Consider the following 27,455-nt stretch of genomic DNA (forward strand, 5'->3'; position numbering starts at 1 on the left):
AATGTCTGAGTCTTAGTTCTGGATTTTAAAGGCATATCAGATAAATTTTCTTCTTGAATAATCTTACATTAAACAGATTTTAATAGTAATATAATTTTAAAACTAATTTTTCTTCATATGAAAGAAGCAATTAGTACATCATTATGAAGCTCTCCCATTCCACTTGGTATATAAAATTGCGATACTAAAAGATAATTAAAAAAATACAGGGATGATATTTTGACTTCTTTCATGTTACAGGTTGCATATAAGTTGAATTTTACCTGTAGTTAACCTATTGAAGGCTAGAATTCTGTCATGTAAAAGATACTGTATTTTAGGACAGTTTTCAAGGAAGAGCTGAGTTGAGAAAGCAGTGAAAACATGCAATCTTGAGTAGCTACTTTAAACTCTTTATTGTGCACGCTGCAATATGCACCGTATAATGATGTAATTGAAAACAGACTCTACAGTGTGGTTTCTTTGAACATGAGATATTAAAAGGTATTCTATGTATTTTATTCTGTCAGTTTGAAAGATGTGCTATCAACTGAGTTTATCAATATCATCTCTCAAATTGCTATCAAGAAGATATTTGAGACTTTAACAGATTATGTAATGTGCACAATTAAAGGTTGTAACATGCGTAACTAAGGTTTTACAGCTAACAAAAGTAAATAAACCACTCAATTAAAATAAATTTCAGCTTATAACAGGGAATGTTAGATTTGTTTAATTTCTGTATTACTGAAATTTTGTGTTATAAATTATGATTTTTATGACGCTGAAATAATGTTGCCACAAGCTGGATTATGAAAGGGCAAAGTTGGTTGGTTTGTTTTTTTATAGTATAAGATGAAAGGAGAGACAAAAGGAAAGTGTGCAACAGTGAGTTTAATAGGTTCTCTAAATCTGAATACAATACAAGCCTTTTTTGTTCCTTTTGTTCCTACGTTTCTGTGACAAAAGCTGATGTCATAACTTGTTACATATTAATCACTGATAAAAGTATAAGATGAGTGATTAAACAGAATGTGATGTTGTTGCTTGTTTAAATTACTTAACAGTATGAGGAATGGTCTCTGCATATAGAGAAGTCCAAAGGCAAGAGTTGTAGTAGTAGAATATGGTAGTTCTGTCCTGCCTGCCATTAGTGAATATATACATTCCCTGGTCCTCGTTAACCTCTCTGTAAAACTGTTTTTCATAATGGCTTACCCATAATACTTATCTTAAACAAAATATGTTTGAATGGACTTCCCAATGTCTGTCTTTTCAACTATGTAATTATTTGTCGTGAAGGTGTAGTCTAGTTAATAAAAGTAGTTTCTGTTTCCTGAACATTTACTAGATGCTATTAAACATTTATTTAAAGTACACTGTAAGCGACTGTGCTAGATGCAATTTAGTGTTCATATAATTTTGCATGAATATGTTATATATGCATATTTTGAAGTCTGCTTCAGTATTTTTCTCATAAAGGGACAGCAAAATATTTCACATTTGATTCCTGTTTGCATTAAGGTTGGCGTTATGTCTTTCTAGGAGACATGTCCACAAATGAGTGTTACCATGCCAGCAAGATGAAAAGTGCTTTTGATTAAAATGAAAAATCTCTGTCAGATACCCTGCTTGGGTGTGACATGAAAGAAAGGAACACTGAGCACATTTGTAACTTAAATATACCATATTTTTGTTTTTGTTTCCTACAGGAACACAAACTCCAGACCTGCCATAGATCACCAGCTCCCAATTGGTACAAAAATCCTAAATTCAATAAATACAGTGCTGACAATATTCGCACCGTGGAATTTCAGTGGCTACTTGGAGTCACATTGTATTTCTAATACTGTAAATTTTCTCCGTGTTTAAACATATGGTTTTACACTCTGCCATACTGAATATAAAATATAACTGTGATAAATCTTAGCGAAGGGTACAAAATTGGTATTTGTATTAAAGTACCTTAAAAATTCACTTAAGTGTGATTCTGTGATAGGAATACATCGATAGTGGAGTGCTGGGTTTGTGAATCACACCAAATGGGAGCCAACAGATCCACAGCACGTCTGGACTGTAGTTCAGGTATGTTTAAAGTTACAAATGTGCTGAATTCCTTCCACTTCACTTTGCTTAATTGGGGTATTCACCGTCTAATATTTTGTTTCTCTTGGTGGCATTTTAAAAATGTTTTTGAAATGTCATAGAATTTTTCAAAATATCTAACCAGTATGTTTAAGAAACTGTTTTTTGTGTGGTTAATTTTAGCAGTGATAGGGAGCCGATATACTTGTTCTAAATAGATGGTTTTTTCTATGGCATGTATTGAATTGTTTGAATTTTTAACATTTTTTAAAAATATATGTGCAATATTAGTTGCTTTGGAAAATTGACAGTTCTTCAGGGAAAAGCTGTGGTAATTCCACATTATAGCTCAACTATAACAGTAAAGTATTTTATCCTGAGAGAATGAGACTTTAAATTTCATATTTAACTGTAAAGGAAACTCTTTCTTTCCTTTTTGCAGAATGCAGTAGTTTCATTCAAAGAATTGTGTGGCCTCTCCCCTGTAGCAAATCTTATGCAGTGCATTTTGGCAGTGTCTATGCACTTGGTTGGGCCTGATAATACACCCTTGGTAGTACTGAATCTCAGTGATCAGTATCCGACTATGGAGCTCCAAGGGATTGTTCCAGAGGTCTTGAAAAAGATTGTAACAGCATATGAAATGGTGAGTAGTTCTTTGTCTTATGTGCTATTTGAAAGACTTTTTAAAAATATATCTAATATACAGTACCATGCCTGTTTTGAAAAGTCATTTTAACCTATGACTTCCTATTTCATGCTTCATTACAAGTACTTGAAAGTTGTTCCCACAAATGTACAGCAACTGATAGTGTTTTCATACAGAGTAAACCAGAGAGATTAATATACTGCATGCAAACACGTGTTTGCGCACTTCAGAAAGCAAAGTGGTTATAATCAAGAGGATTTACCATGAAGAGGATGTATTAATTTACCAGTTTTGCACTAACTAGAAACCTATTGTATATCTATAAAGATCTTACATTAATTTGCTAACTTTACATTTTCCACTTTGTGGACCTTGATTTATATTGGCTTTGACTCAACATGGAATAAAAAAATGTCAGGCACTGCTTTTAGGTATTGTTGTTTTATAAGCACCTCAAAGTGTAAAATGCTACACATGCATTTTTATTTTCCTCTTCTGTCTCTTACAGATCTCATTTGATTAGGCATTTCTCCATATGTAAGCAAGCTGTAATGTTAACTTCAGCCCTTATACTTCAGTAAATATGTAAATTGTGTCTTTAGAGACTAGAAATTAAACATGTTGCAAGAAGGGAGGAAGGAAGAACTAATTCACTGATAAATACTGATTTACATCAGTCTTGCATTAATTTGAAATGTGGAAAAAAGATTCAGATGAGTGTGATTTGAAATGTCCTCCTTACTTCCACTGAAGTAATCTGGCAGAGTAATTGATTATTTATTAATTTATTTGATGTTTTCTTTCATTTGATATATCATCTGATAATAAATAAATGTTTCTAGGATAATTTTACATTAATTTTGTGCACTAAAATGAGAAACCCCACCTGGCAGGCCCAAGTCACTTGCCATTTAAAGAACAAAAATAGAGGAAAAGAAACCAGTAGCCCAGTTTCATATACATCTTATAAACTGTTTTTAAAAGAAAAAGTAGCTTTAGAATTGTGCTATACCAAAGTCCAAAAAGCACTCATCGATAATTAGCAATTTAGGCAGAGTTTATATAGTTCAGTGATGCTGTAAATACAACAGAATTTGATTGGAATGGTAGCACAGTTACAAGGAGATAGTGGTATATCCTCTTAGTGGTGGCTTACAGGGTATCACTATAATTAGGGTGCAAACAAGCTGGATTGTTGGGATTGCACCTGTAACATATAAGTAAAGAAGTTCTATCTTCTTGACCAAAATGTCTCTACCTGCAGTTAGTTCTTATGTGATGATACTGGTTGTTAGTTATTAAACTATTCCAGGTACTTAAAATCTTATTCTAAGTCTGGAATAAATTTTTTGTTTGAGTGTCACTTAGAGGTGACTTGTGACCCCTTTGTCTCTCACGTTTCCCCCCCCAACCCACCCCCCATCTGACAGGCTGTACACAATTTGAATATTTGTGTACTTCAGAAATCTATACTTTACTTTCATATGTAAGAGTATTAAAATATTTATTTAGTGGCAAAAATGTTTCCATCCTCTCTTCCCTGAAAGATAAAGACTCAATTTCAAACAAAGAGTATGATAGTGCTTCTAGCTCTAAATGATATTGAAGATAAGTAAATTCAAGATTATTTAAATAAAATAAAACTTGAAATAATGAGATGCATTTTAATTTGTGGAATTTGGGTCTTGCCAGTACTCAGTTCAGTTTGACAAAAGATTTTAAGCAATTAAAATCTGTCAGATATATGGTGAAATGAAGTCAGCCATGGGAGCCGTATTCCCATGCTCTTATTTCTGAAAGCACATTGTGAAACAGTAGGAGACATCTGTATCATACTTTCCTCAAATTGAGGAGAAGAGTTCTGAAGCTATTTAGTTCGTATATTGGTATTTGCTATAGTGGCAGTTGTTTAGAGTCTGATATTATCATAGATCACAGGGGAGTTGTATGGTTTTGGTGTAAATTCATATAATGAGCCCTCAAAATGATGCATTTTACCTCAATTGTTTGTTTTGGCTTGGGGATATTTTTGTAATGATTATTTAGTATGTGGGTGTAAAATCCTACTTAATAATGAGTATCGTTATCCAGAATTGAGAAAGGATAGATGTACTGTTGAAGTAAGGATTACCTACTTGTCTTATTTTCTGCTGGTTTAGGCCTCAGGTTAGGTCAAAATTATGTAACTATGTATTTCCAGCGTGTCAAATCTTGTATGAAACAGTGTTGATAACAAAGCTGGTGTTAAATGTTTATTAAACAAACCTTGATTAGTACCATAAATACATAGGCTGTCATTACCTGGTGTGCCCTCTCAATGTGGTACAAGTAATGGCATTCTCAAAGTGTGGATGTTTCAGGTTCATGATGTTTTCAGCTAATTCTTATTTGTAAGTAATACTCTCGTTTTTATAAACTGATAATAAACATAGAAAGTGATATTCAGCCAAGATTTTAGTTATTCAGAGTTTGTTTACATTGGGAGTGCTTAAAGGACTCATTGTTGGTCTGTAAAGTGAGAAAGGATGCAAGACCTTTACCAGCGGGACAGTCAGTCTACACTGAAATAATTACAAATGAGTGAAATACTGCAGGTGCACATGGAAAGGAGAGAGTATCTTTGGTGTAGCACAGGTACATATATTTTTTAAAGAAACAATGAAGCAAATAATAAAAAGTTAGTATATCACTGGATACTTGATGTTTTTATCTTTAAACAAATAGCACATAATGCTTTCTTAAATTGTCTACGTGCACTGCTGTATTAGTGGAGGAGCTGTAAGTGATCAAAGCTGGTACTATTCATGGGTTAAAACCTTTTATCCGTGTTACAGGAACTGGGGTGTCTTTTCAGGATGGTGAAAACCAAATATAATAAGGAGTTTTTTAGAAAGGCAGAGGTTTAAGCTGTGTATTTTTCTTTAGCTTCTCCGTGCTCCTGAATATTTTTCAGCCTACCATCTTTTCACTTTTTAACAATGTTTTATTTTTCCCTCTTGTTCATGAACTTCAGCTTCCTTTATGTGATACTTCAGCATGCACTCTGTTGGTGTCATCACACCCATCACTGATCAATGCTGCAGACTGAAGCTTGGAGTTAAGGCAAGTGCCTCTTCCACACCATTGCATGTTTTTTTTTTAATATCTTATAACCTTTAAGATAAACAGTAAGTAAGCCTTAAGAAGTTATGCTATGGCAAGAGAAAACAAAATTATCTTGCCCTAAGTCTGCAGCATTATTCAGTGATGAGTATAATAGCACAGCAAAGATATGCTAGAGGAGCATACAAATGAAACCAGATACTGTTGAGAATTTGACTGTCTCTCTCTGCCCTTAGTGGAGGATGAAGTGCCCCATCTGATGAAGATAAGGTTTTCTGAACTTTGGAAGCAGGCATTTACTTCTAAGAGAAAAACTAACACAAAACAGGCAGATAACTATACCTATGTGCAAAAGATAATGCTGCTACAATAATCAGGATTAAATTTTATTAAATCCTAATTAGATAATGCTACTAGTTCCATTTTTTTTCTTTCCAGTTTCTGGGGGTGGTGGTGTGGTTTTGGTTTGTTTGGTTTTTTTTTTGTCTGCAGACTGCAGTATAGGAGGTCTGTATTTGATTTAAATGAAATCAAGTAAGATGAATAGGTTTTGTATACATACCTTAGGGATGGACTTGAGAACAGGTCTGTGTTTATTGGTGATGGGGGTTGTGAGATAATAAAAATGGGAGGTATTAAAACAGAGTGAAGTTGTTAAGTTGGAAAACACCATATGATTGGTGATTAGTAGCCCTGTAGTAAGCTTAAATCCAGTTGCCTTATTGTTGCCTCATTTCAGCTACTGACTCGGTACAACAGACTGCATATGCAATCATGTAGAAGTTAACTTCGTGTTATGGAGTTTGAAATTTTGGCAATGACATAAACTAAATATGATAGTCTATATTTGGAACTTGAATGTGTCTGTTTCATAGGGAAGTAGATAGTTTGACATTGCACCTTGTGGAGTTATAGACTGGACAGATACTGCTAGGGCTTATTAAAAGACTAGCTAAAAGGGGCTGAGCATCAAGGTTTTGGTAAAATGTTAATAGTTTTCTTATACTTCAGCTACTTCACAGAAGTTCAGCTACTGCTCAAAATCTTAAATATTTTTTACCTTGATATTAATATAGATGAATTGGGTGGAGCACTTCTTTATCAGGTGTGTTGGATTGAAGCTCATAATTCTGAAGGAAGCAAAGAGTATATCCATTGCCTCTTTCCCAGAGTCTGAGTCATTAGCAGATCTGTTTAGATTTATGCTTAGCTCATAAAATCTGTATTAGTTACCTTGTTGTTGATGTATGTCCTTGGTTATGGTTACTTTGCAAAAAGTTAAAAAGGATTACAGTTGTTGTGCTGTGGTTAGAGATTTGTATCTTGAGAAAACAAGTAGCTCAAGATGTTTCTACTTCATCTTAGCCTACTAATGTGCCAGAGTTACTTGGTTGAGAAGCCTTTGTTCCACAAACTGCCCTTTAAGTTTGCAAACTTCTGGGGTAACCAAAAAAAAATTGGATCTAGTGCTGGTAGTTATCAGTTTATCTCCTAAATCTGAGTGAGTGAATAGATTACTTCAACTCTATTTGATCTAAATACTTCTTTAACTTTCTTTTGATCTAAGTAGTCAGTTTCTGACTCTGTCAGAGGAGGCTGAGTTCAGTGTGGTCACCAATCTCTTGGATTAGAACTCAATCTTTGGCTCTCATTTGATTTTAAATTACGTTATAGCATCTGACCACTGTCTGCTTTGTGCTCTTGAAGAAAATCCAAATTTTTTCCATCTGGTACTTTTTCTGAGGAATACTTGACTGGCATAGGCCATGATAGCTGTGTTCTGTTTTCCAGTTGGTCCAGAATGTTCTTGAACATCAGAATGTTCTTCTTGAAACCATGTCTTCTGCAGTCAAGCTCCATGGGTATTCCATGTTACAGTTTAACTCTTAGCATTATCTGGCTTATAAAGAAAATAACGTAGGCTTTGCATAGAAGATTGAAAAACTATTATTCCTTGCTTTTACACTTAAGAGCATAACTACTCTTAGAAATAGTCTTTAAAAAATCTGCATAAAAATAAATAACCTTGTTAGATAAGAGAAGTAGTCAAAAGAATAGATATCAGACACTCTAAAGATACCACATGGGGAGCTTGAAATAAATATGTACCACTTATCAAAAAAGACTTGAGGAGGACAAAAAGGAGGAGGTTCTCATGAAAAAAAGAAGGCGTCTTCCAAAAAGCTGAAGTTGTGTGCAAATAGGGAAGACAAGATAGATATTTAATCCTGCCATGTTAAATAAGAAATATAAGAAAGCTGACAGTGAAGAATTTCAAGAATAACCTGCACAGACTTAGAAATAACATATCTTCTTTTCTGAATATACCAGAAACAGGAAGCTTGTCAAAGAGTGTGTAAGATCACTAGCTGATCAACATATAAAAGAAAGCCCCAGCTAAAGAGATAAAACCACAACGCTACATTAGTTTTTGCATTTACCTATGGAGATTAAATTTTCATATGAAATGCTTCTTTGTGAGGGACTCATTGGAGAATTCATCTTTAACTGAAATGGTGATAGAAGATATTACACAGGAAAGGCAAAATGACTGAGAAAATAATATAACAGAAAGAGGTGATATTCAGTCAAGAGGTCTGAAAGATCTCAAGAGTTATGTATCAAAAGTGCTAATTGTTGTGTGTATCCTCTCACTTGCAACTGACTATCAAAATTGTTAGTGTGGTGCCAGTGTTTTAAAAGATTTCCAGGGAAGATGATGAAATTACAGATCAGACAGGCTGACATCTGTACTGTGAAAATGGGTAGAAACTGTTTTGAAGAAGAAAATTAGAGGAAACATGGAGAAACATGTCATGTTGGGGAAGAGTCAATACAGCTTTTATAAAATGAAGTGCTCATTAATCCCTTGGAGTTCTTTGAAGTCAAGAAGCATGTAGACACAGAAGATCAGTCTGATTGGATTTTCCAAAACATTTGACAAAGTCCCTTTTCAAACGATCATATTGAAATGAAGATACCGTTAAATTTTTAGCCTTTTAAAATTCTTAGATCTTCTCTGATAGCTGAAGTGAATGTTGAACTTAACCTGATGTTCCAGTAGGAAAAGAACTGTTAAAGACAGTTGCTTGTGTTGATTTTTGCATGAGAGTACGTTTTTCCAGTAAGCAGATTAGAGATAGTAGGTGTAGCTCCAACAACTTTGATCTAGCTAAAGTAACTAAGTACTCTTGCAGATGTATGAATTAATGATGCCTCCAGATTTGCAAAGATCATCAAGGTATGAGATATGTGGCTGCTTAGACTTTCAACAACTTTCTCAGTCTTAGTGGTAGATTGTTATAATGCGTGTTAAAACAGTAAGTTTCAGAGTTGGCAATATAAATGCAGCATTTTAGTTGCGATTACACACATTGTCTCACTATTTCCATTACTGCCTCTGGCTTTCTACAGTATTCTTGCTTTCATTATCAAGTCTCTGCAGAGTAGAACTGTCTTTATTTAGCTAATAAATGGATACAGTTCAGTGGTAAAGAGATCTAAGGGAAAACATACATCATTCATTGCAATTTAATATTGCAAATAGCCCAGGTAATGGTTTTTGCCATGTTTAATAAATTATAATAATTGTAGATCCTGTGTTTTGAGATGAATTGAAACAGTTACTGATTGTGTACTTGTTTATCTGTCACAAAAACTGATGGAAAAATAAGTATTGATGGAAAATATAGTGAATAGCTTGGGCAGTTTCTTCAGAAAGAATTATGCTGCTTATTATCAGTTTTTATTTTCCTGTTTTATAACAGAGCAGTCATGAATGTTGTAATTATGCTTCCAAAAACAGAACTGCAGATGATAACTTCAGCTTATGCTGGGCTTTTCAGTCCACAAGGGCAGAAGCAAAAGTCTAATTTTGGATTCTCAGACTCCAGTGCCAAATGTTGTAAAGCATGAGCTGTTTTGCATTGATTAAAAAGCTCTGATAATGACAACTTGATGCTTCTGTGAAGTCAAGATTTCTGCATTTTTTGTTCAGAGCACGGATGGGGAAGTTTTTTGTATCCTCTCGCTAATCTCATTATGTCTAATGGCTGACTCACGGTATTCATAAGAGCATAAAATGATACAGCTGCTTAGGAAGAGGAGTTCATGTAGCTTACTGTCCTGTTTCTAATGTAGTCCAATGGAATGTTTATGGAAGAGCTTAAAAATAGGTCAGATGCATAGCAACTTCTCTTAAATGTATTCTGTATTTCCAATAGTGGTTCTCTTTTTCTTTTTCAATAAATTCCAAATCTTCTGTTTGTCTTTCTGACTCACACCTCTGTGAAAACAGTTGTGCTACTGACAGTTTTAGTTTCAGACATAACATTACTTACTAATTTTTTCACACAGATGATAGATTTTTCTTCTTATACAGATACAAGATTTTTTTCATATATATGTGCTTCTTTATTGTCCACTTTTTGTATAGTTTTTCATTCTGTCAGCTTTAGCTTAAAAAATGACAAAAATCATTTTGATACAACAACCAGAGTATCAGGAAAGTGAAGAGAAATTACTATTGGATTTAAGAGTTTATTGTCGTTGGGTACATAGTTTAGAAGAGAGCTGCTGATTATTATATTTACTCTGTCTTCAACCTAGTCTTTCTCATATACTTTACTCAAGAGGAATTAAGAAAGAATAGAAGACTTTTTAATGGATAACTTGTGGACTTTTTTTCCTTTGAAAAGTTTTCTTGAACTGTGGGAAATCTAATTCATTTTGGGATACTGCAGAATTAAGAACAGATTATGTCATATTTTTTCTCGGACCTACAAGAATTAGTTTTGGTGAGGGAATTCCATCCCTTATGCTCCTATACTGTATTATGGCATAATCTCAGCGTGCTTCTTTCTGAAGACAAAAAACCCTTTTCCATGTATGTGTTTCCTAGAATGTAAAACATTTCAAAAAGAGGTGAGAGGGGAAAGGAAGGGTGAGAAAGTTAAGCCATGAGTCTGTTCCTGTGTTTTTCCTACTTATGGAGATATACTGCCACTGTCAGTTAGGTACAGCATTACATTTATATCGTAATATGCCAGTGAGTTCAGGAAGCATAATGGAAATTTCATCTGCATTTTTCTTGTAAGAGGACAGTGGTTTAAAGTCTAAAGAGAAACATAATGCCTAATTATATCATAATATATGTTAAGATTGAGGGAGGTGATCCTTCTGCCCTGTTCAACACTGGTGAGGTCACATCTGCAGTGCTGTGTCCAGTGCCGAGTTCCCCAGTACAAGGGAAATATGGACATGCACAAGAGAGTCAAACAAAGGGTCACTAAGGTGATGGAGCATCTCTTCTAGGCTAGAAGAGCTGGGACTGTTCAATCTGGAGAAGAGAAGGCTGAGGTGGATCTCATCAGTGTGTATAAATGCCTGAAGAGGGGTTGCTGAGAGGGCAGAGACAGGCTTTTTTCAGTAGCGCCCAGTGACAGGAGAAGAGGCCTGAAATTAAAAACAGCATGCTCTGTGAGAACATCAGGAAACACTTTTTGACTGTAAGAGTGGCTGAGCATGGGAACAAGTTGCCCAGAGAGGTTGTGGAGATCCTCAAAAGCCTTTTGGACATGGTCCCGAGCAGCCAGCCATGCTAGGTTGCCCTGCATGAGATGGGGGGTTTGGACCAGATGACCTCTTGAGGTCCCTTCTAACCTCAATGACTCTTTCTTTGCTAAATTTATTTCCTTGCTTAGTTGAAGAAATAATTTCTGATTTAGACAATACATTTGCTAAAAATGTTTGATGCGAAGAGTACTCCGTGTGTACGGAGCAGTCATTTTTCTCCTTGGCGCTTTGGACTGTACCTGGATAGTAGAAAGATCAGTTGTTTATAGAGCAACTTTTAACTTTTTGTGCAAAGCTATACCTGATTTTTATCTATAATGAAGTTATTATTGATTGTTGTCTTGAACCAGAAAGCTCAGTTCTTTTGACTGGTGATATCAACTTTACTATTGTCAACTAAATCCTTATTTGGATTATCTGTCAACTAAAATCCTGTTTTACATAGAATCATCGAGGTTGGAAGGCACCTCTGGAGATCATCTAGTTCAACCCCCTTGCTCAAAGAAGGATCTGATAGACCAAGTTGCCCAAGACCGTGTTGAGTTGGCTGTTGAATATCACTGAGGATGGGAGACTCCACAGTCTCTCTGGGAAGCTTCTTCCAGTGTTTGACCACCCAGAATTCCTCCTGAGCCTTCTCTGCTCCAGGCTGAACAGTCCCAGCCATCTCAACTTCTCCTCATGTAAAAGATGCTCCAGTTCCTTAACTCTTTTTGTGGCATTGTGCTGGACAGTAAGTCCATATCTTTATTGTACTGGAAAGCCACAGATTGGAATGAATGGTTCCAGATGTGGCCTCACAAGAGGGAGACTGGGAGAAGTCATCATGGGTTTAACAAAGGGGAATTCAGGCTTAGCTAACAGCTAGCATTCTTCAATGAGGTGGCTGGTTTGGCGGAGGAGAGGAAAGCAGTGAATGTTTTTTACTTATTAGAAGTCCACTTCTCGTGTTTATGGTGGTCCTGGTTAAAAGTTGGATGTTTCAGAATGCTTTCTGTGTGCTGTCCACACTGTTGGAACAATTGGAGTTATGAGGTTTAATATGAGTTTACAATCTGATTTTTATTTGCTATAACACCATTCTTCTCCGGCAGAAAATAAAAGGCAGCACTTGTAGTTTAAAACAACTCTTTATGCAGCTGCAGAGCAAGCTGACCACGGCAGTTGTCACTGAAAGGACTAAGAATAGTTCTTTGGCTTGTTCCAGTGCCATAACAAAGATGCCTTGACATTGAATACTGGATTGCTTGGATACAGTTTATACATATATTCAATTGTATGTTGAATTGAACTGACCATATTTTGCTTGAGTTTCCAGTACTTAAAATGGTTTTTCAGGTCAAAGCCTTTATATGCTGTCCCCACCAGAGTTCCTTTCCTTGCTGTTATTACTTGGGGCAATAGTAGGCAACTCTGTGCCACACGTACTTTTGAAGTGGTGCAGATACTATTAGCAGCTTATGTATTAGCAGTTTGGGATGCCCTATGTTTGATTTCCTTTTTTTGAGAAGTGCTATTTGCTGTTGGTACCATTTGTATTATCCTGGACTTAATGAAATGTCTGGAAAATGCAAATTACATTTTTCTTACTACTTTTAAGAGCTCCATTTTGGCCTCTGAATACTAAACTGTTTTCAGAAATGTTGTAGTTTGTGGTTTCAGAAATCTAATATGCTGAGATTTGGGTGAAAGTAGAACGTGAGCACCATTTTAATGAAGATTGGGTTTATACCTACTGTAAGTATAGTTTCAGTTTTGCTCTTGGAATGTAGGCCTATCAGTATTGGCAACACATATTCACAGATTTCATGACTTAAATGTGTGGTGTGCTTTACTTGCTAAAAATAAAACATTCATCCTTGATGTTGCAATTCTGTCAGTTGAAGGTATTTTCTCTCTCTGAGTTTCATCAGCCAGACACAGTTTATCATTGGCTGGTTTTTCCATTTTAAAATGCAGCTGATGTTTCTGTTGGTGTGCTATCAACCAGTTCCACATGTAGAGGAATGCATAAATCCTATGAGTTTTGGAAGATTTCTTTCTCAAACTCTGTAGTCTTTGTTAAATATAGTATTCAAAATATTTAGTGTTAAGTTCAATCTACATATTTTCCTTAAGTTGAAGGCATAAACAGGATGGTTTATATTCTACCAGAAGACTTGTCTTTGTGAGCCTAGTAGAAATTGATCTTCATTGTTCAAATTTAGCTCAAATTGAAAGAATGGTCTCAAATATATGCATGTATACATATGTGTGAGCACTTACATACATGCATAGATCTACACAGTGTTAGTTCATAGCATAGTTTATCTCTTTTGTAAAACAGTAAAACAGACTTAAACTTTGAAACATTAAAAAATTATTCTAAGAGTAGTCTAGACATGTATCTATTTTTAATTTTCTGTAGCTGTCTTAATGACAGAGTTCTATTTTGCTGAGAAGGAGGATTTTTTTTTTCGGTATCTGACTTTTTAATTTGGTTTTTGAAGACAGTGTCATGTAAGTGGTGAATGGTACTGGTAACGGTACAGTTACATCAGTCTGAAGCAAAAATTGTGATTTCTAATCATCATCATCTTTTTAAGACAGGAACAATATATACTAATACAGATCTCCAATCCTCACTGAGAGCTCTGGACTAATCATTTAGCATTTATTTCTAAAACCTCTTAATAATATATTTTTTTTTTTACATCTTTCTTGACATTTGTCCTTTTGTTAGAACTTATGGCAGTTTTTCTGATAACTAGGTAAAATGCTTGCATGATTTAACAAATAGAGTTTGAAGAATAGATCAAACTGTCAGCCTGGCCTCTGAAAAAATGTGATGACTTCAAGTCTCATAAAACAGACCATTCTGCATTTCCCATTTTCCATTGACCAGAAAAAAAAAGGGACGTAGTCTGGTACGTAATGGGTACCAGGCAAGTTCTGTGGTCATACCAAGATTGGGGTGTGGTGGTGGGGTGGGAATTGAATGGAGAATTGAAGAAATTCCAGAAAGTGTTACAAATTCTGTATTTCAAATATATTTTTGGATATTTTGAATCTTTACTTCCATAAAAAGCAATGTAGCTTAAAAATGGGAATTAGTATTGCGAAAGACTTGCTAGACAGTATAGATTACTAAACTTCATATAATATCTGTTCTTTTCTTAGAACAGGCATGGGTAATTTGCAATACATTTTTAATGGTCAGTTGGTAACTGCTTGTTCCCTATTACGTTTGTTTGCATTTCTCTTTCTGGTTTTGTCACTGATAATATTCTTAAAGTTGACTGTGTTTAGCAAATACCTGGTTATTGACTGGCTCGTTCAATATAGACTAGTGTAGTATATAGCAGATTCTACCTGGTCTTTCCCCTCAATTTCCACAACTTATTTGCCTTGAGAATTCCATGTCTTAGTCTGCTGCAGACATACTGTTTTTCACACTGAAGCTGCTGCTTACTCATCATTTTCTATTTCGCTTTTATATCAAGCATACACATACCTACCAGTATCATTTGGATTAGGCTAATTTTCTGTTTAAATATAGCCATTTATACTCAGTTGTTCCATATGCTGTGTCTACCAAAGTCTTTCAGTCTCTGTTAATATCTACAAGAGTGTTTTCGTGATGTCATAATTTTGGCCTGAACACCAGAAAGGATTCATATGTTCAAACACTCCATAAGAATAATGTAACAAATAGCTGAATACATACTAAACGGTGACTGCCTGGTGAAGAGCAGTGTAAGAATAAAATTATAGTAATACTATTACTTTATTAATCAAGCACGACTAGAAGGTGCATCTATTCATGCACACAGCATACTGTTCCATTATTTTCTTAGTGAAGGATGTAAGAAAATTGGGGTGTTCCATAATATTGATCAAATGGTAGTGGCAGGCAGCCCCTGAATTGACTGCTAGCTCAGTCAATTTTGCTCTGCAGTGCTGTTAATCTTAAATACAGCTTTGTATGTATTTTAGAGACCTGAGATGAAGAAAGTAACTGTTACTGGTCCTGGTAATATAAAAATGGATATTAGAATAATTTGTCACATAAATGCAGTGACATTTTTCTTCCAAAGTTGAAAAGTGGGCATTGCTTTTGATCTGAGAGTATTTAGCAGCTTTCTGTACAGAAACTGTGAAATATGAAATGGGCATGTTACTATAAATTGTTCTTCAATGTTAGCCTTGCTGTGATGAAAGAGCACTAATACAGTGATAAGTTTCATTTCCTCTCATCTGCAGAACTAGTGCAACTTTCTTGCTTTGTCAATACAGAAAGTAAACAAAAAGCAGTAATGTAAGCATTTTTATTCATTTTAGAATTCTCTTATTTCTGAAAATCAGTGCAGTGTCTCAGAGTAAGTTTTCTAATCAGTTGAAACTTGTTCTCCACTGCTTCTGAATTATCTGATGTACATGTAGAGTGTATCGTATGAAGGAAGCAGAACAGATAGATATGTTTTGTGTCTGGAATAGGACCTAACTGAGATGACTTAGAAATTACATTATTATACATGGAAAAAACAGGGATGTTGCAATATTTCTTACAGTTCCTACAGAACAAATATTTGAACAGGCAGCACTATTGGTCTCTCTTTTTTATGAACTCCAGTCAAAAGGGTGCTCAGATGAAAGTCCTTATTATTGTCTGTTAGCACCCTGAGAAAAACAAGAGCCATATATGCTCAGCATTTCATTTTTCAAGGGGATTTTCAATGCAGAAAAAAATTGCTTTACAGCTTCCTTTCAGCTAGTTAGCAAAATAACGTCAGTTACTGGAAGTGTATTTGTGATTGACAACAGCTGTGTTTTAGTTCTCTTGATTTAAGTTCATTGCAGAAGCAGATGTGCTATATGACATACATATTGAAACAGGTAAAATCCTTGCCTTTCAAGCAAATTTATAGTGACCTTATTTCAATTTCTGAATACTGTTTTAAAGACTGAATGGTAATGAAACACAGTGAAATAGGGCTTTCTCCTTGACCAATCAGAAATAGTCAGTTTGCTCCCTATGTGGGTGAAATATAGTATTCTCTTATTAAGTCGTCTTCAATTTGTTACACTTAAATAGTAATCAGCATAATTCTATTTATAGGTAGTTTTTGCTTGAGTGAACACTGATATTTGTATTCAAAGAACAATCCAGTTAAAAATGGGTAAGCTAAAGTTTTTCACTTGCAGCTTAGCAACCTGATCAAATTATTCTTACTTCATTTATTATAATTTACATTTATTTAAAAAAAACAACTCCATCAACTGACAAACTATAAATCAGGCTAAATAGATACTTTGAATTTTAATACAGATTAATCCGGATGTGAAGATGAAATTAAATTATCCAGTATGATGACCTCCACATACTCCAAAGTTGCTTATTTACATGCTGTTTATATGTAGAATAAACCAAAAGTTTCAGAGTTTGCATCATTTTCTTTATTGGTTTAAACTGAAATAATAGAAACAGAACTAGAATTCTTTTTAAATGCTTTGTCATTTGTTTAAACCAGATTTTTGTGTAGCTGACAGTTCTAGAAGTCTGTCTATGCAGGTGTTTTTCCTCTCACTTGCTTGCACACTTGTCATGATCAAAAATCTGAGGCTTACTTGCCTGCTTCTCAAAATTGATTTATGCCTCACTTAGAGGAATGTTCAGACAAACAGCCTCAATGTCATTCAGCTGGAGGAGGGTCCTTCTAATATGTGTGAGGAAGGACTGCCATAATAGTCACACCCCTTACAGCAATTTTTCTCTGAGGAAGAGTGTTAGGGAACTTTGGGTTTTCTTTTTTTTTCCCTATAACATGGAATGTTCCTGCTCATAACAGCGAATTGTGGTCTCCTAAGAACAAGTAAGTTCCACATGAACACCCACATAAGTAACATGTCAAATTTTAGTCATTGTTTTAGCGGTGAGAAAATTGTCTGCTTAAATAGATACCAGGGGCGTCAGTGGGTAAGGTGCAGCAAAGTTGTTACTTTTCAATGTATACCCTAGGGCTGAAAAGTCTGCACGGTTCCATCCTAATGACTGTGCCTTCAGCTGAACTTCCCCGATAGGATTTTTGTTTAGAAAGATCAAGTAAAGGAATAATTTATTTTTCTTATCCTCCAGTACCAGCCTCAGATGATTTGTTTTCCTCCATAGAGTGTTGTCTCATACATATGTACGGGTCATGCCACAAAAAGGGAAAATGTGGAAAATCTGGAAAAGCAGTGGAATGATCCCTAGGAAAAAGCAAGCAGTGGGTGGTGAGTGGTCATCATCCTGAATGTTGGAGTGAAGAAGAGGAAACTTGCATCTAGGTTATCTCACCCAAGCCACCAAAAGTGAATTACCTGGTTGTATCATTTCCACTTACTTTGATAGACAATGAATCATGGGGTAGACATTTTGCTTCAGTGTTCACAGATCCCAGCCCAAAATCATCATATGTTTTATGTCTTTATGCTACATTTAGGACACTTCTCTACCTTGTCATGACCACAAAAATGAGTGTATTCATTATGTTAATGGTAAATATGTTATTGATTTGAGTTTATTTTTAAGCATCTTTTACAGATTAAAAATTTTCAGTAAAAATTTAATTTTACTGATATTCCTGTATATTTTAATTTATTTTCTCTGCAGATGATTCACACCATCAGAACTCTAGTTGAAAATACAGATAGCTTATATGAGAGGATAGTACAGTGTCAGAAAGCAGGTAAGTACAAACTGCTTTTTAAAAATATTCAGAATTTACTGCATTTTTCTTTATTTCCCAAAACTTTTAATTGAGTTTATTTATTCAACTGTAGCAAAAAAAAAAACCCAAACCCACCAAAACTCAACAATCAAACAACAACAAAAAACACACAAAAAAAGAGATTGTTGTAATTTAGGCATATACAGTAAGAGTGAAAAAGGCATTTCAAACCATAGAAATCAAGGATCCATAGAATTACAGCTTGACTTTGGAAATCATGAGCATTTCATATATGGACAGTAGCTTGTCAATATGGTCATTTCCACAAATGCAAATGAAGGATTACAGGAAAGAGAGCAATCTATCTAATGGAAGTTATTTATCTAAAATACTGTGGTCGTTTTGGCTGAGATAATTTTGTATCTAGTACCTGGAATGGGGCTTAGTTTTGGATTTGTGCTTAAAACAGAGCTGATAATATTGAGATGTTTTTGTTATTGCTGAGCAGTGCTTACAAAGAATGAATTCCTTGTTTTGCTTTGCTTGCGTGTGTAGCTTTTGCTTTACCGGTTAAACTGTCTTTATCTCAAGTCACGAGTTTTCTCACTCTGACTCTTCCAATTCTCTCCCCCATCCCAGCCAGTAGGAGTAAGCAAGTGTGTGGCACTTAGTTGCTGGCTGGGGTTAAACCACAACAATACCAAACACAAAATATGTGATGCTGTCGTAAAACTGTTGTCTGGTAGACTTGTGTGCTTCTTAAATCATCTCCCATTTATGTGGTGATAGTGTGCCATATTTTTTTAGTGTCACCAGTATCTCAAGCAGTTTAGATCCTTGGTTAGAAGTAAGGCAAAAGGTAGTTGCCCATTTTTTGTATTTTAGAATTGCTGCTCTTCAGGAAAGATTGCTTTCTCCTAGCTTGTATGGATTCCAGTAAACTTCCATATATCTGATTTTCTTGAGTCTTACCACGTTATTTTACATGAAGGACAACTCGGTCCAAGAATCCTTTGTTTAAGAACGCTAAAGACGTAAAGCCCATGCTAAATAGTGGAGATTTTGATCTCATTTAAATGAGAACCCTCCAGCATGGTACATAAGCCTAAGTATGGATTATGTAATAGATCCTGCTATTTAGGGCAGCTTTAGCCCTGCAGGGTCAAGGCTTTTTTTAAGATGAATGAGCTGAACTGGATTACCTTTTAATATCAATGGTTTCTGAAGATTGTGTTATGACTGATTGATCTCATGATTTCAGTAGATGCTGCTCTATTTAATTACAAATAAAAGATTATACATTTTCCTGTGTAGTTTCTTGATATGGAAAAAGCAAAATCATGCCCTTGCTTGGGCTTTTTCATTCCATGGCTCAAAGAGTCGAAAAGTTGCTAAAATAAGAAGAAATACACAAGCTGCCAATAAGCAGTAAATTTTTGTTGTCATGGACAGGCTTATACGAGAGTTTTGTTAAATAGGCAAAGTAGACTCACTGTATTAAACTGTTTTCTGTCGTTAAGTTTAATAATAAGACTTTTGGCCTTATAAAATTCAGAACTAACTTTAAAATAAATGCACTGTTATTTTTTAGTTAGGTTGATGGCCTGTTGAATGAGCAAAAATACAATTATCGAGATGGTTATTTTCAGAATTAATTCAGAATTAATGTTCTCTTAAGAGCATTAACTGTAAACATTTCTCCTTATTTTGATTCTTTAAACCATTTAAAAACTTATCTATTTTCTTCATATCAGCACGTTAATTTCAGCTCAGCACATTAAGTTCTTAATTAGTTATTGAAAGCATTTTAGATACAAAAATAATGAAAAAAACAAACAAATAATAACATAATAGTGGTTTGGTTCCCACTGTACCATTCTTCTTCACAGAACTAAGAAAAAAATTCACATAACTTCAAGATGACTGCAGTGCCATTTATTTTGTTGCTGTTAAGCCAGTTAAAGATCCTGGAAGAAAATATAACCTAGGTGCTAAAGGAAATTTGAAGATAATCCAGTTCATTCCCTTAATCTCTTAAAAACCAAAAATGCTCCTGTATCTTTGCTAGAGTAAAGAATTTGAATGTCTAGGTCACCTTACCCCATTCATAGCCTCCTTTGTACCCAACTCACATCAATCTTCAACTCCTCTTTTGAATCTTCCATTGCATTCTTTTACTTTATAATTCAAATAATGCCTGTGCTCATCACTGGTTAAAAGACAACCACAGCTTGGGAATCAATTTTCATGTTTAGCAGTGGAAGCTCAGAAGGACATGTGATATTCCAAGTACTCATTAAATGATGGGAGGCAAATAATGAGCAAACACAGTTTACTGGTGGCAATTATTGAATGTAATCAAATGTAGATATGACTGTGAAACAGTACAGGAAGATCTTTGAGCAACCTGGTCTACTGGAAGGTGTTCCTGCCCATGGCAGAGGGTTTGGATCTAGATGATCCTTCCAACCTCAAACCATTCTATGATTCTATAATCTTGTGAAATATAACATCGGTAAGGGTAAATTAATGAGTTAGGGGAAAAGGTTGCCTTGACAATACCTGCAGGGAATGGTCTCTGAGTTTTCTGTTTTAATTCAGAAAATGAGGTTATTGTATCCAGTTCTAGCAATGTCAATTTACGGCTAAAGTGATGCATAAATATGCATTTCAGCATATGTGGGCTGGTAATTCAGATTCATTAAAAACATACATATTTTTTTCCATGTGTTTTTAGAGGCATAACTATCCCTAGTCATCTGTGCTGCCAGAACTCTTGTTCAGATTCTTATTTTCTGGGATTTTGGCTACACCATCCTTTTTCTGCATTTGACCATTACAGTTTTGCTTTATGCACGTCATTTTCCTGGCTGTTGTTTTGATGATGTCTGTCCCTAGATGAATTTTGATATTTTTTTCTCATTGTGCGTCAAGACTGAACTGCTTTCGCTTCTCTTGTGTTTGCTCATTTGGTAGCAAGAGTTTCCACTGCCTGATAGATTGTCAACCATCATCATACTTTCTATCATGTTGTCCCACGGGCTCACTGTAAACATCCACCAGGCTACTTCCTTTGAGTTTGTTTTTAAAATTATCCCACAAATATAGCTAGATTGACACATGTCCTCCTACCACCTTAACCAAAATAGTTTTCATTGCTGCCGTGTACTCCCTACTCTTTCTTTATCCATCTGTTCCCTTTCTTCCTCATACTTTGATTCTGAGTTGTTGGAGCAGGGACTGTCTTATTTATCCCATCTGTACAGTGACTGACTTTAATGATGCAAGTAGTGAAAGACCTAAAATGAGTACATTTTCTAACATGTACTCAAAGCAGTCCTTCAGCAGTGTCAGAAGCAGGATACAGTTTCAAGAAGGGAAATAATTAGCCATTCTGGATGCTGTTGAAGATAAACACAGTGCACATCATTGCTGGGAAAAGTTACATCTGGGCTGCATGCAGAAAAATATTAGCATGATGACCATACCAAAATACTGCAAATATGTCTGGTAGTTGAAAATCAAAGGAATAAAATCAATTTTGTTCAAGTAGCTGTAACTCTTATTTCCCCACCATTACTGCTTAAGTTTTGCAGTAAAATGACACTTGTGGAGCTCTTGAGCTGTTTCTTTTACTATTTGTTCCTGTTACTTGCTTTCTAAATTGGGTTTTGACTCAGGGTCCATCAAAACAAAGCATGTAAGAAAAAGTAAAAGTCTATGGTATAACAGATTACGTAATCCCGCAAAAGAAATTGATATAATTAAATATTGAGGAGCACTTTTGACTGGGTATATAGACATGCAATTGAGTGAAAGGCAATGACTAGGTTCCCTGTATTTCTGCAGTTACACCTGGCTTGAAAGAGAATTTGCAGTGTTTATGGTCTGAGTACTGTGGAGTTTACACAAATTCAGCAGAACTTGTTAATCCACGTCTTGCCTCTCATCAGCAAGTCTTGCCTTTTGATTAGAAGCCACTGCATTTAAACTGTCATTTCATAAATAGGGAGTGAAGGAATGCTGCTTTATCTGTTATCATTGGACTTCATGACTGAGAATATTTAATTTGTTTGATTGCATCAGTAGGATGTGCTGATCGTGAAGTTACATCTTAGAATTGGATCCGTTACTATATTTTTCATGAGGTTCACTGTCAAAAGTAAGCCATCTACAATATTTACCACCGTCACGTAAATCACCTGCTATAACTAAAACGGCACTTTGAGGCCCCTCTCAGCCAGCCTGCATGCTTCTGAAATACCTGCTCTTCCTCGTTTTCTCCATGTCTCCATTTTTTCTAAGGCAGTTGTCAAATTGTCTTAGCTCCTTTCTCCATACTTGTCACAACATCATTTTCAATGTTTATTAGCACAATAGGCTTTCTGTGATAGTTAAGGAAATAAAGGGCATGTTCAAGGCAGTCCTTCATTTATGTCTCTTAACTTGCTTTCTGTATTCAGTCCATCATTTTTTTCTTTCCTCTTTGCTCTGTCTGCTCCATTTTTTCTGTATTTTTTCTTTCTGTTTGTCTTTCCTCCTCAAACAACTCCACTAAGCCCCTTCAGGTACAGCTCCACAGCAGCTTGGGTTATACTGAGATATATGTACAGATATAGATGCGTGCACACACACGCACATATACTCCCTGGCTCTGTAATCCTGTTCCTCTCCTGTGCCTTGAATATTCTTGAAGCCACATTCTGCTGGGGAGGGGGGACATGAAGAATTGCGCTTAGATCAACTTTGGTAGTGTTAGTGAACAGATGATCAGTAATTTTTCTTTATGCTCTGATCTTTTTCACCATGGTTATTCACACCAGATATACACCATGTTTTTCCTGTATTGCTCCTCATACATAGCTCACTGTAATACCTTGGATGGTATTGTTTTTTGGGGAACCCGATATATTTTGCACATGGGTGGATGATTCCTAGGAGATATCTCCCATACTTCTTTATGATCTCACTCACTGCTACTAGGGCAAATAATTTACTAACACTTTTGCATTACTCTCTTGATTTTACCCCTTCATATGTCTTTTTCTCCCCTACTGTTACTGTCATTCTAGCCCAGGAAATGATCAGATCATATTAAGGATGTCTATCTAGATTTGCACGTTCAACTTTCAGCAACTTCAGTGAGCAAAAATTATTGGAAATTGTGGTTGTGTACTCAAAATCAGATTAACGTTGTAGGAGGCTAAAGTAGAATTCTGGATTTTAAATAGCCATTCCCAGTACAGAAATATTTACAAAATTGATCTCTTATATTAGATTGTATTTTTAGCATTTGCCTTGTACCTGCAAAAATGATTAAGGAGACAAGATTAATTGTATCTCTTAAGATGTAAAGAGGCATACTAGAGTGCACAAATACAGCATGCATTTTATGTACCAAGATCTGCTCAAAATCTACATGGTTATCCTAACTGCTATCTAATCCAAAATGAGAGGAAAGTATGAGGAGCCCATTTACTCCCCCATGGGTCTTCTGTATCAATATCTGAGAACAAACTAATACAACAGCTGCTGACTGAGACCAACCAACAGTTGCAACCTATCCATAGATGAGAATTATGAAAAAGCAGAGGTAGTAAAGTGTTACAATCAGTATGGTTAAAAGACAAATTTTGTAACATGCGTTATTAGCTGAAGGGCTGAAAAGTTGCCAGGTTTTCAGATAGACATTCCTCCTTTTTATATTTTAAGCAATAACAACAAATACCAAGTTAAATACAGGTTGGGGAAATGGCTCTGGGTTTAAATTAATTGTGTTAATCAGGCAACTTGAAAGAAAAGGGTGCCAAATTTCTCAGGTGCAGAAGGTACTAGTGAAGAAAGAAGTTAGATTCCTGTGGAAGTGAAAGAGATTCATTACTATTGTCAGTGAAACAACATGGGCTCAGCCAGATCTGAACACTGGAGAAATTATAATGTGCCATAAATCAATGTCTTGATTAAGTCTGCTTTCTAACATGAAATAAAATCAGAAACGTTTCCATAAAATTTCACTGGTCTCTCTTGAGGATCAAGGCTGATAAATAAAAGATGGAAACAGCAGTCTGTAGGAAAAAATCCTCTCCCTTGTACCTCTGTGTTTATGCCCATTATTGACAGTCTTAGTTCATTCTAATAAATGTGGTGGCTTAACTTCACCCACATTTAGAAATACAATCTGTCTTCACAGAAAAATGTCCTTGTGGAATAACATTTTCTGTACGTTGGGGGTGGAATACTATGTGTCAGTTTTCCAGAACAACTGTTTTAATATGTGAAGATCTGGTTTTCTGTGTTGCTGTTTTGGAAGTACAGAATGTTAGTATGGGTTTTATGTGTTTTGTCGGTTGATGCTATTTTTGTTTACTTTGTTTTCAAGAGGGTTAATATTATATAGGATTGTCTTGAAAGTGTTCAAGGAAGGTGGAGCTGCTTACTTAACTCTTGGAAGTAACAAAGTTGTAATTAAATAAAGGCCAGATATTACAGGTGTCCTCTTTTTATCATCATACCAGCATAAGCTTGGTGCTACAACTACTTTGAATCTCTTCTGACAGTGGTTCATAAAGAAGTTGGTAAACATCTTATGTCCTGAGTGGTTCTCCAGCTTTAAAGAAAGTGTCTTATATTGAAAACTGAATTATTGTGATTGAATATGACTGGATGAGTCTGGATTGAAAGACTAAACACTAATTTTGTCCTTGCAGAGAGGATGGTGTTCAGCAGGCTGTGATGCCATTGTCGATTGGGATGTTGGGATAAGAAGTTTATCTCAAACATACAATTTGTCTTTGCCCCTTATAAAGAATAATAGGGTATCAGGCACCAAAACATTTTTTAACCACCTAAGTAGGGGCAGTACAAAGATGTCTGTGTCTGGGGAACATTTCCACTTACTACAGAGATAGTGCACATTGCCTAAGAAGTTGAAATAATTAAAAAATACCAAACAACTAATTAAGTTAATGTATTCTTTTGTCAAGTATTAATCTAAATATGTTGAATGCAAATAATTTGTACCTTGAGCTTCTTGAAGCTGAAGAACAACACACTTAAAATCCACAAAGAAATTACAATTCTCTAGTTATGACATAAAATATTTTGAGTGACTTCGGTGGAAAGTAGGTGCTTGGAAGTATTTCAAGATCTAATCCTTGTTATTGTTAAGACTCAGTTTTTGCAGTTAGTAATGATTCTTAGATAATACAGAGGTACTCTAAACATTAATTTATTAAGATTCATTCTAATTTTTTGTGTGAAGAGTGTTCTGTAAGCAAAATGTGGGAGAACTTCTAAGTATACTGAGTTTGGTTGCTTCTCTAATATGATTTATTTGATTTATTGGTCATGTGATCTAGTAGCCAGACTTCTTTCCCAATCACTTTTTCTGATAGACTTTGTTTTAAAAGGAAGTTGTTTATGAGGCTGAAATACCTGAGTGTTTAAGGAATATAATCTGAACTAAAAAAATTTAAAAATATATTTAAAAATTAAAGCCTTAGCTTTCAAAGGTGGGGCCAAGAATAGCAGTTGTCTAAACAAATTACATGTTTATATATGTTTAAGTACTTCACATATAAATATTAGTATTTATGTGTGGAAATTAATACAGCTTAAATTCTTTTCTAGAACTTTCTTTTCCTATATTACCATTTAACTTACACAGTGTAGAAAAAATATTTTAATGTGTGAAACACTTGGATGTTTTTTCTCGTAAAGAACAAATCTGTGTATGCACATTATTCACAGAATCTTTATAAGTATTTGAGGTGAGTCTACATAGTAATTGACCTGCAAGATGGGGTAACCTAATCAAGAGCTGTATGGTATTTTCCTTTCATTTAAAAATATTTAACATTTATTTAATTTTTATTACTTTTCAAAAGAGTAACCAATAAGTATTTCATTTGCTTTTAAATCAAAGTGCTCTACCGAAAGTGAAATAAAATATATTTGTCTTGACTGCAGTTAAGTGCTTCATACCTGGAGTATTACCAGTGTATATCTCATATAGATATAGTCAAATTTTGTTTGCTACTCATTTCATATTAGGCCTACTCAGTATATACATTTATTGCCAAAGTTTTACTATTATACTATTTCATTGATAAAGTTCTTTATTAAGAGAAAAATCCTATACCAGGAGGAGCCCACCTGCTGTGTAGTCATGTCTCAGCTAGGTTGTAAATCATGCTCTTGGCAAGAAAGTTTTCATCAAAGAAAATAAATGAGCATGTCAAGTAGAGGTTTGGCTTTAAAAATACAGTCTAGCAAGTGTTGTGCTGGCTGTTTTGCTAGGAAAAATTAGTTTTCCTTGAAAAACTAGTATCTCGATTCTCAGTTAAAGAAAAGGCGTGAATTTTTTTCCTATAAACTGAGATTGTATGCCAGGGTTTTGTGATAGTAACTCTTACAAAAGCAAACAAATCTTAGAGTTCCAACAGCCTGAACTCCTACAGTACACACATGCACTCCAATTTTCCATGTTTCAGTTTCTTTTCACATCTCAATTTTAATAAATGTGTAATTATCATCAGAGTGTTCCAACAAAGATACATATATTGTATAGCAAAAAAGCAAAAACATAAATACATGCAGCTCAGTGGCTTAAGGCCGCTTTCCTTTTTAATATATCTTTCTTAATTACTTTAAAAATAGCAGAATCACTTATGTTGCTGTATATGTCACATTTTAATCAATATCTTAAGTATAGGACTTCGGAGCTATGGTGAAATCTCAGTAATAGGAGGAATTGCTAACCAGCTTTCAACAGCTGTCATTTCTAGTTAGTAATTAAGGATAGTGAATTTCCTATGAAGTAATTTCGTTTTAAGGAAATCAAAAAGCTGTTTTTTCAAACTAAGTACAGTTGAAGATGAGTAACTTTTAGTAGTATCTACAATGTTGGTTTTGAGATACATCACCAAGTAATACTTTTTTTTATGAAGATACAGTATTGGCACTACAACAATAGGCAGGGCAGCAACAGAAATGCATCTTCTTTATTCCAGCATTTCAAGCATCGGCAAAACAGTAACACACATATTATAGGCTTCTATGCATGCTGTAAGTTATGAAAGATTTTATATCTGCTGAACATATTTGTGACAAATAAGATATTAAGAATCCGGGACATTAAATAAAACTGAAGTTATAATCTGGAAGTTATTTTGACAGGTGATTGCTCAGAATTGTTGTCAGCCTGTCGAGACTGTGGTATTGGCTTGTATGATTTATTTAGGAATTAAATTTTTGTTATTAAAGTATGTCATAGCAATAAGACACCTTGCTTTCTATACTGTCATGTAGTCCTTTTTTAGTTTATAGACATAAATGTTCCATCAGAATATGTTAAGCATAAATTAATGCAGGTTTGA

The 27,455-nt window shown here is 34.9% G+C and overlaps 1 protein-coding gene across 5 annotated transcripts in view; it reads left to right on the top strand.

The window, feature by feature from the left end:
* Positions 1–27,455, top strand: part of PLCL2 (phospholipase C like 2) — a 109,417-nt gene that overhangs the window by 66,512 nt on the left and 15,450 nt on the right. For 4 of the 5 annotated variants that reach the window (XM_027675352.1, XM_027675351.1, XM_027675354.1 and 1 more), the window contains 2 exons: positions 2,507–2,710; positions 18,021–18,096. In XM_027675352.1, the coding sequence (XP_027531153.1) occupies positions 2,507–2,710; positions 18,021–18,096 (280 nt within the window). Of the gene's footprint in view, positions 1–2,506; positions 2,711–5,726; positions 5,810–18,020; positions 18,097–27,455 lie in introns of those variants that run through there. The other variant, XM_027675353.1, reaches the window with a different exon arrangement.

This window comes from Neopelma chrysocephalum, unplaced genomic scaffold (genome assembly GCF_003984885.1).
Source record: "Neopelma chrysocephalum unplaced genomic scaffold, ASM398488v2 Primary Assembly neopelma1_26, whole genome shotgun sequence".
NCBI lineage: Eukaryota > Metazoa > Chordata > Aves > Passeriformes > Pipridae > Neopelma > Neopelma chrysocephalum.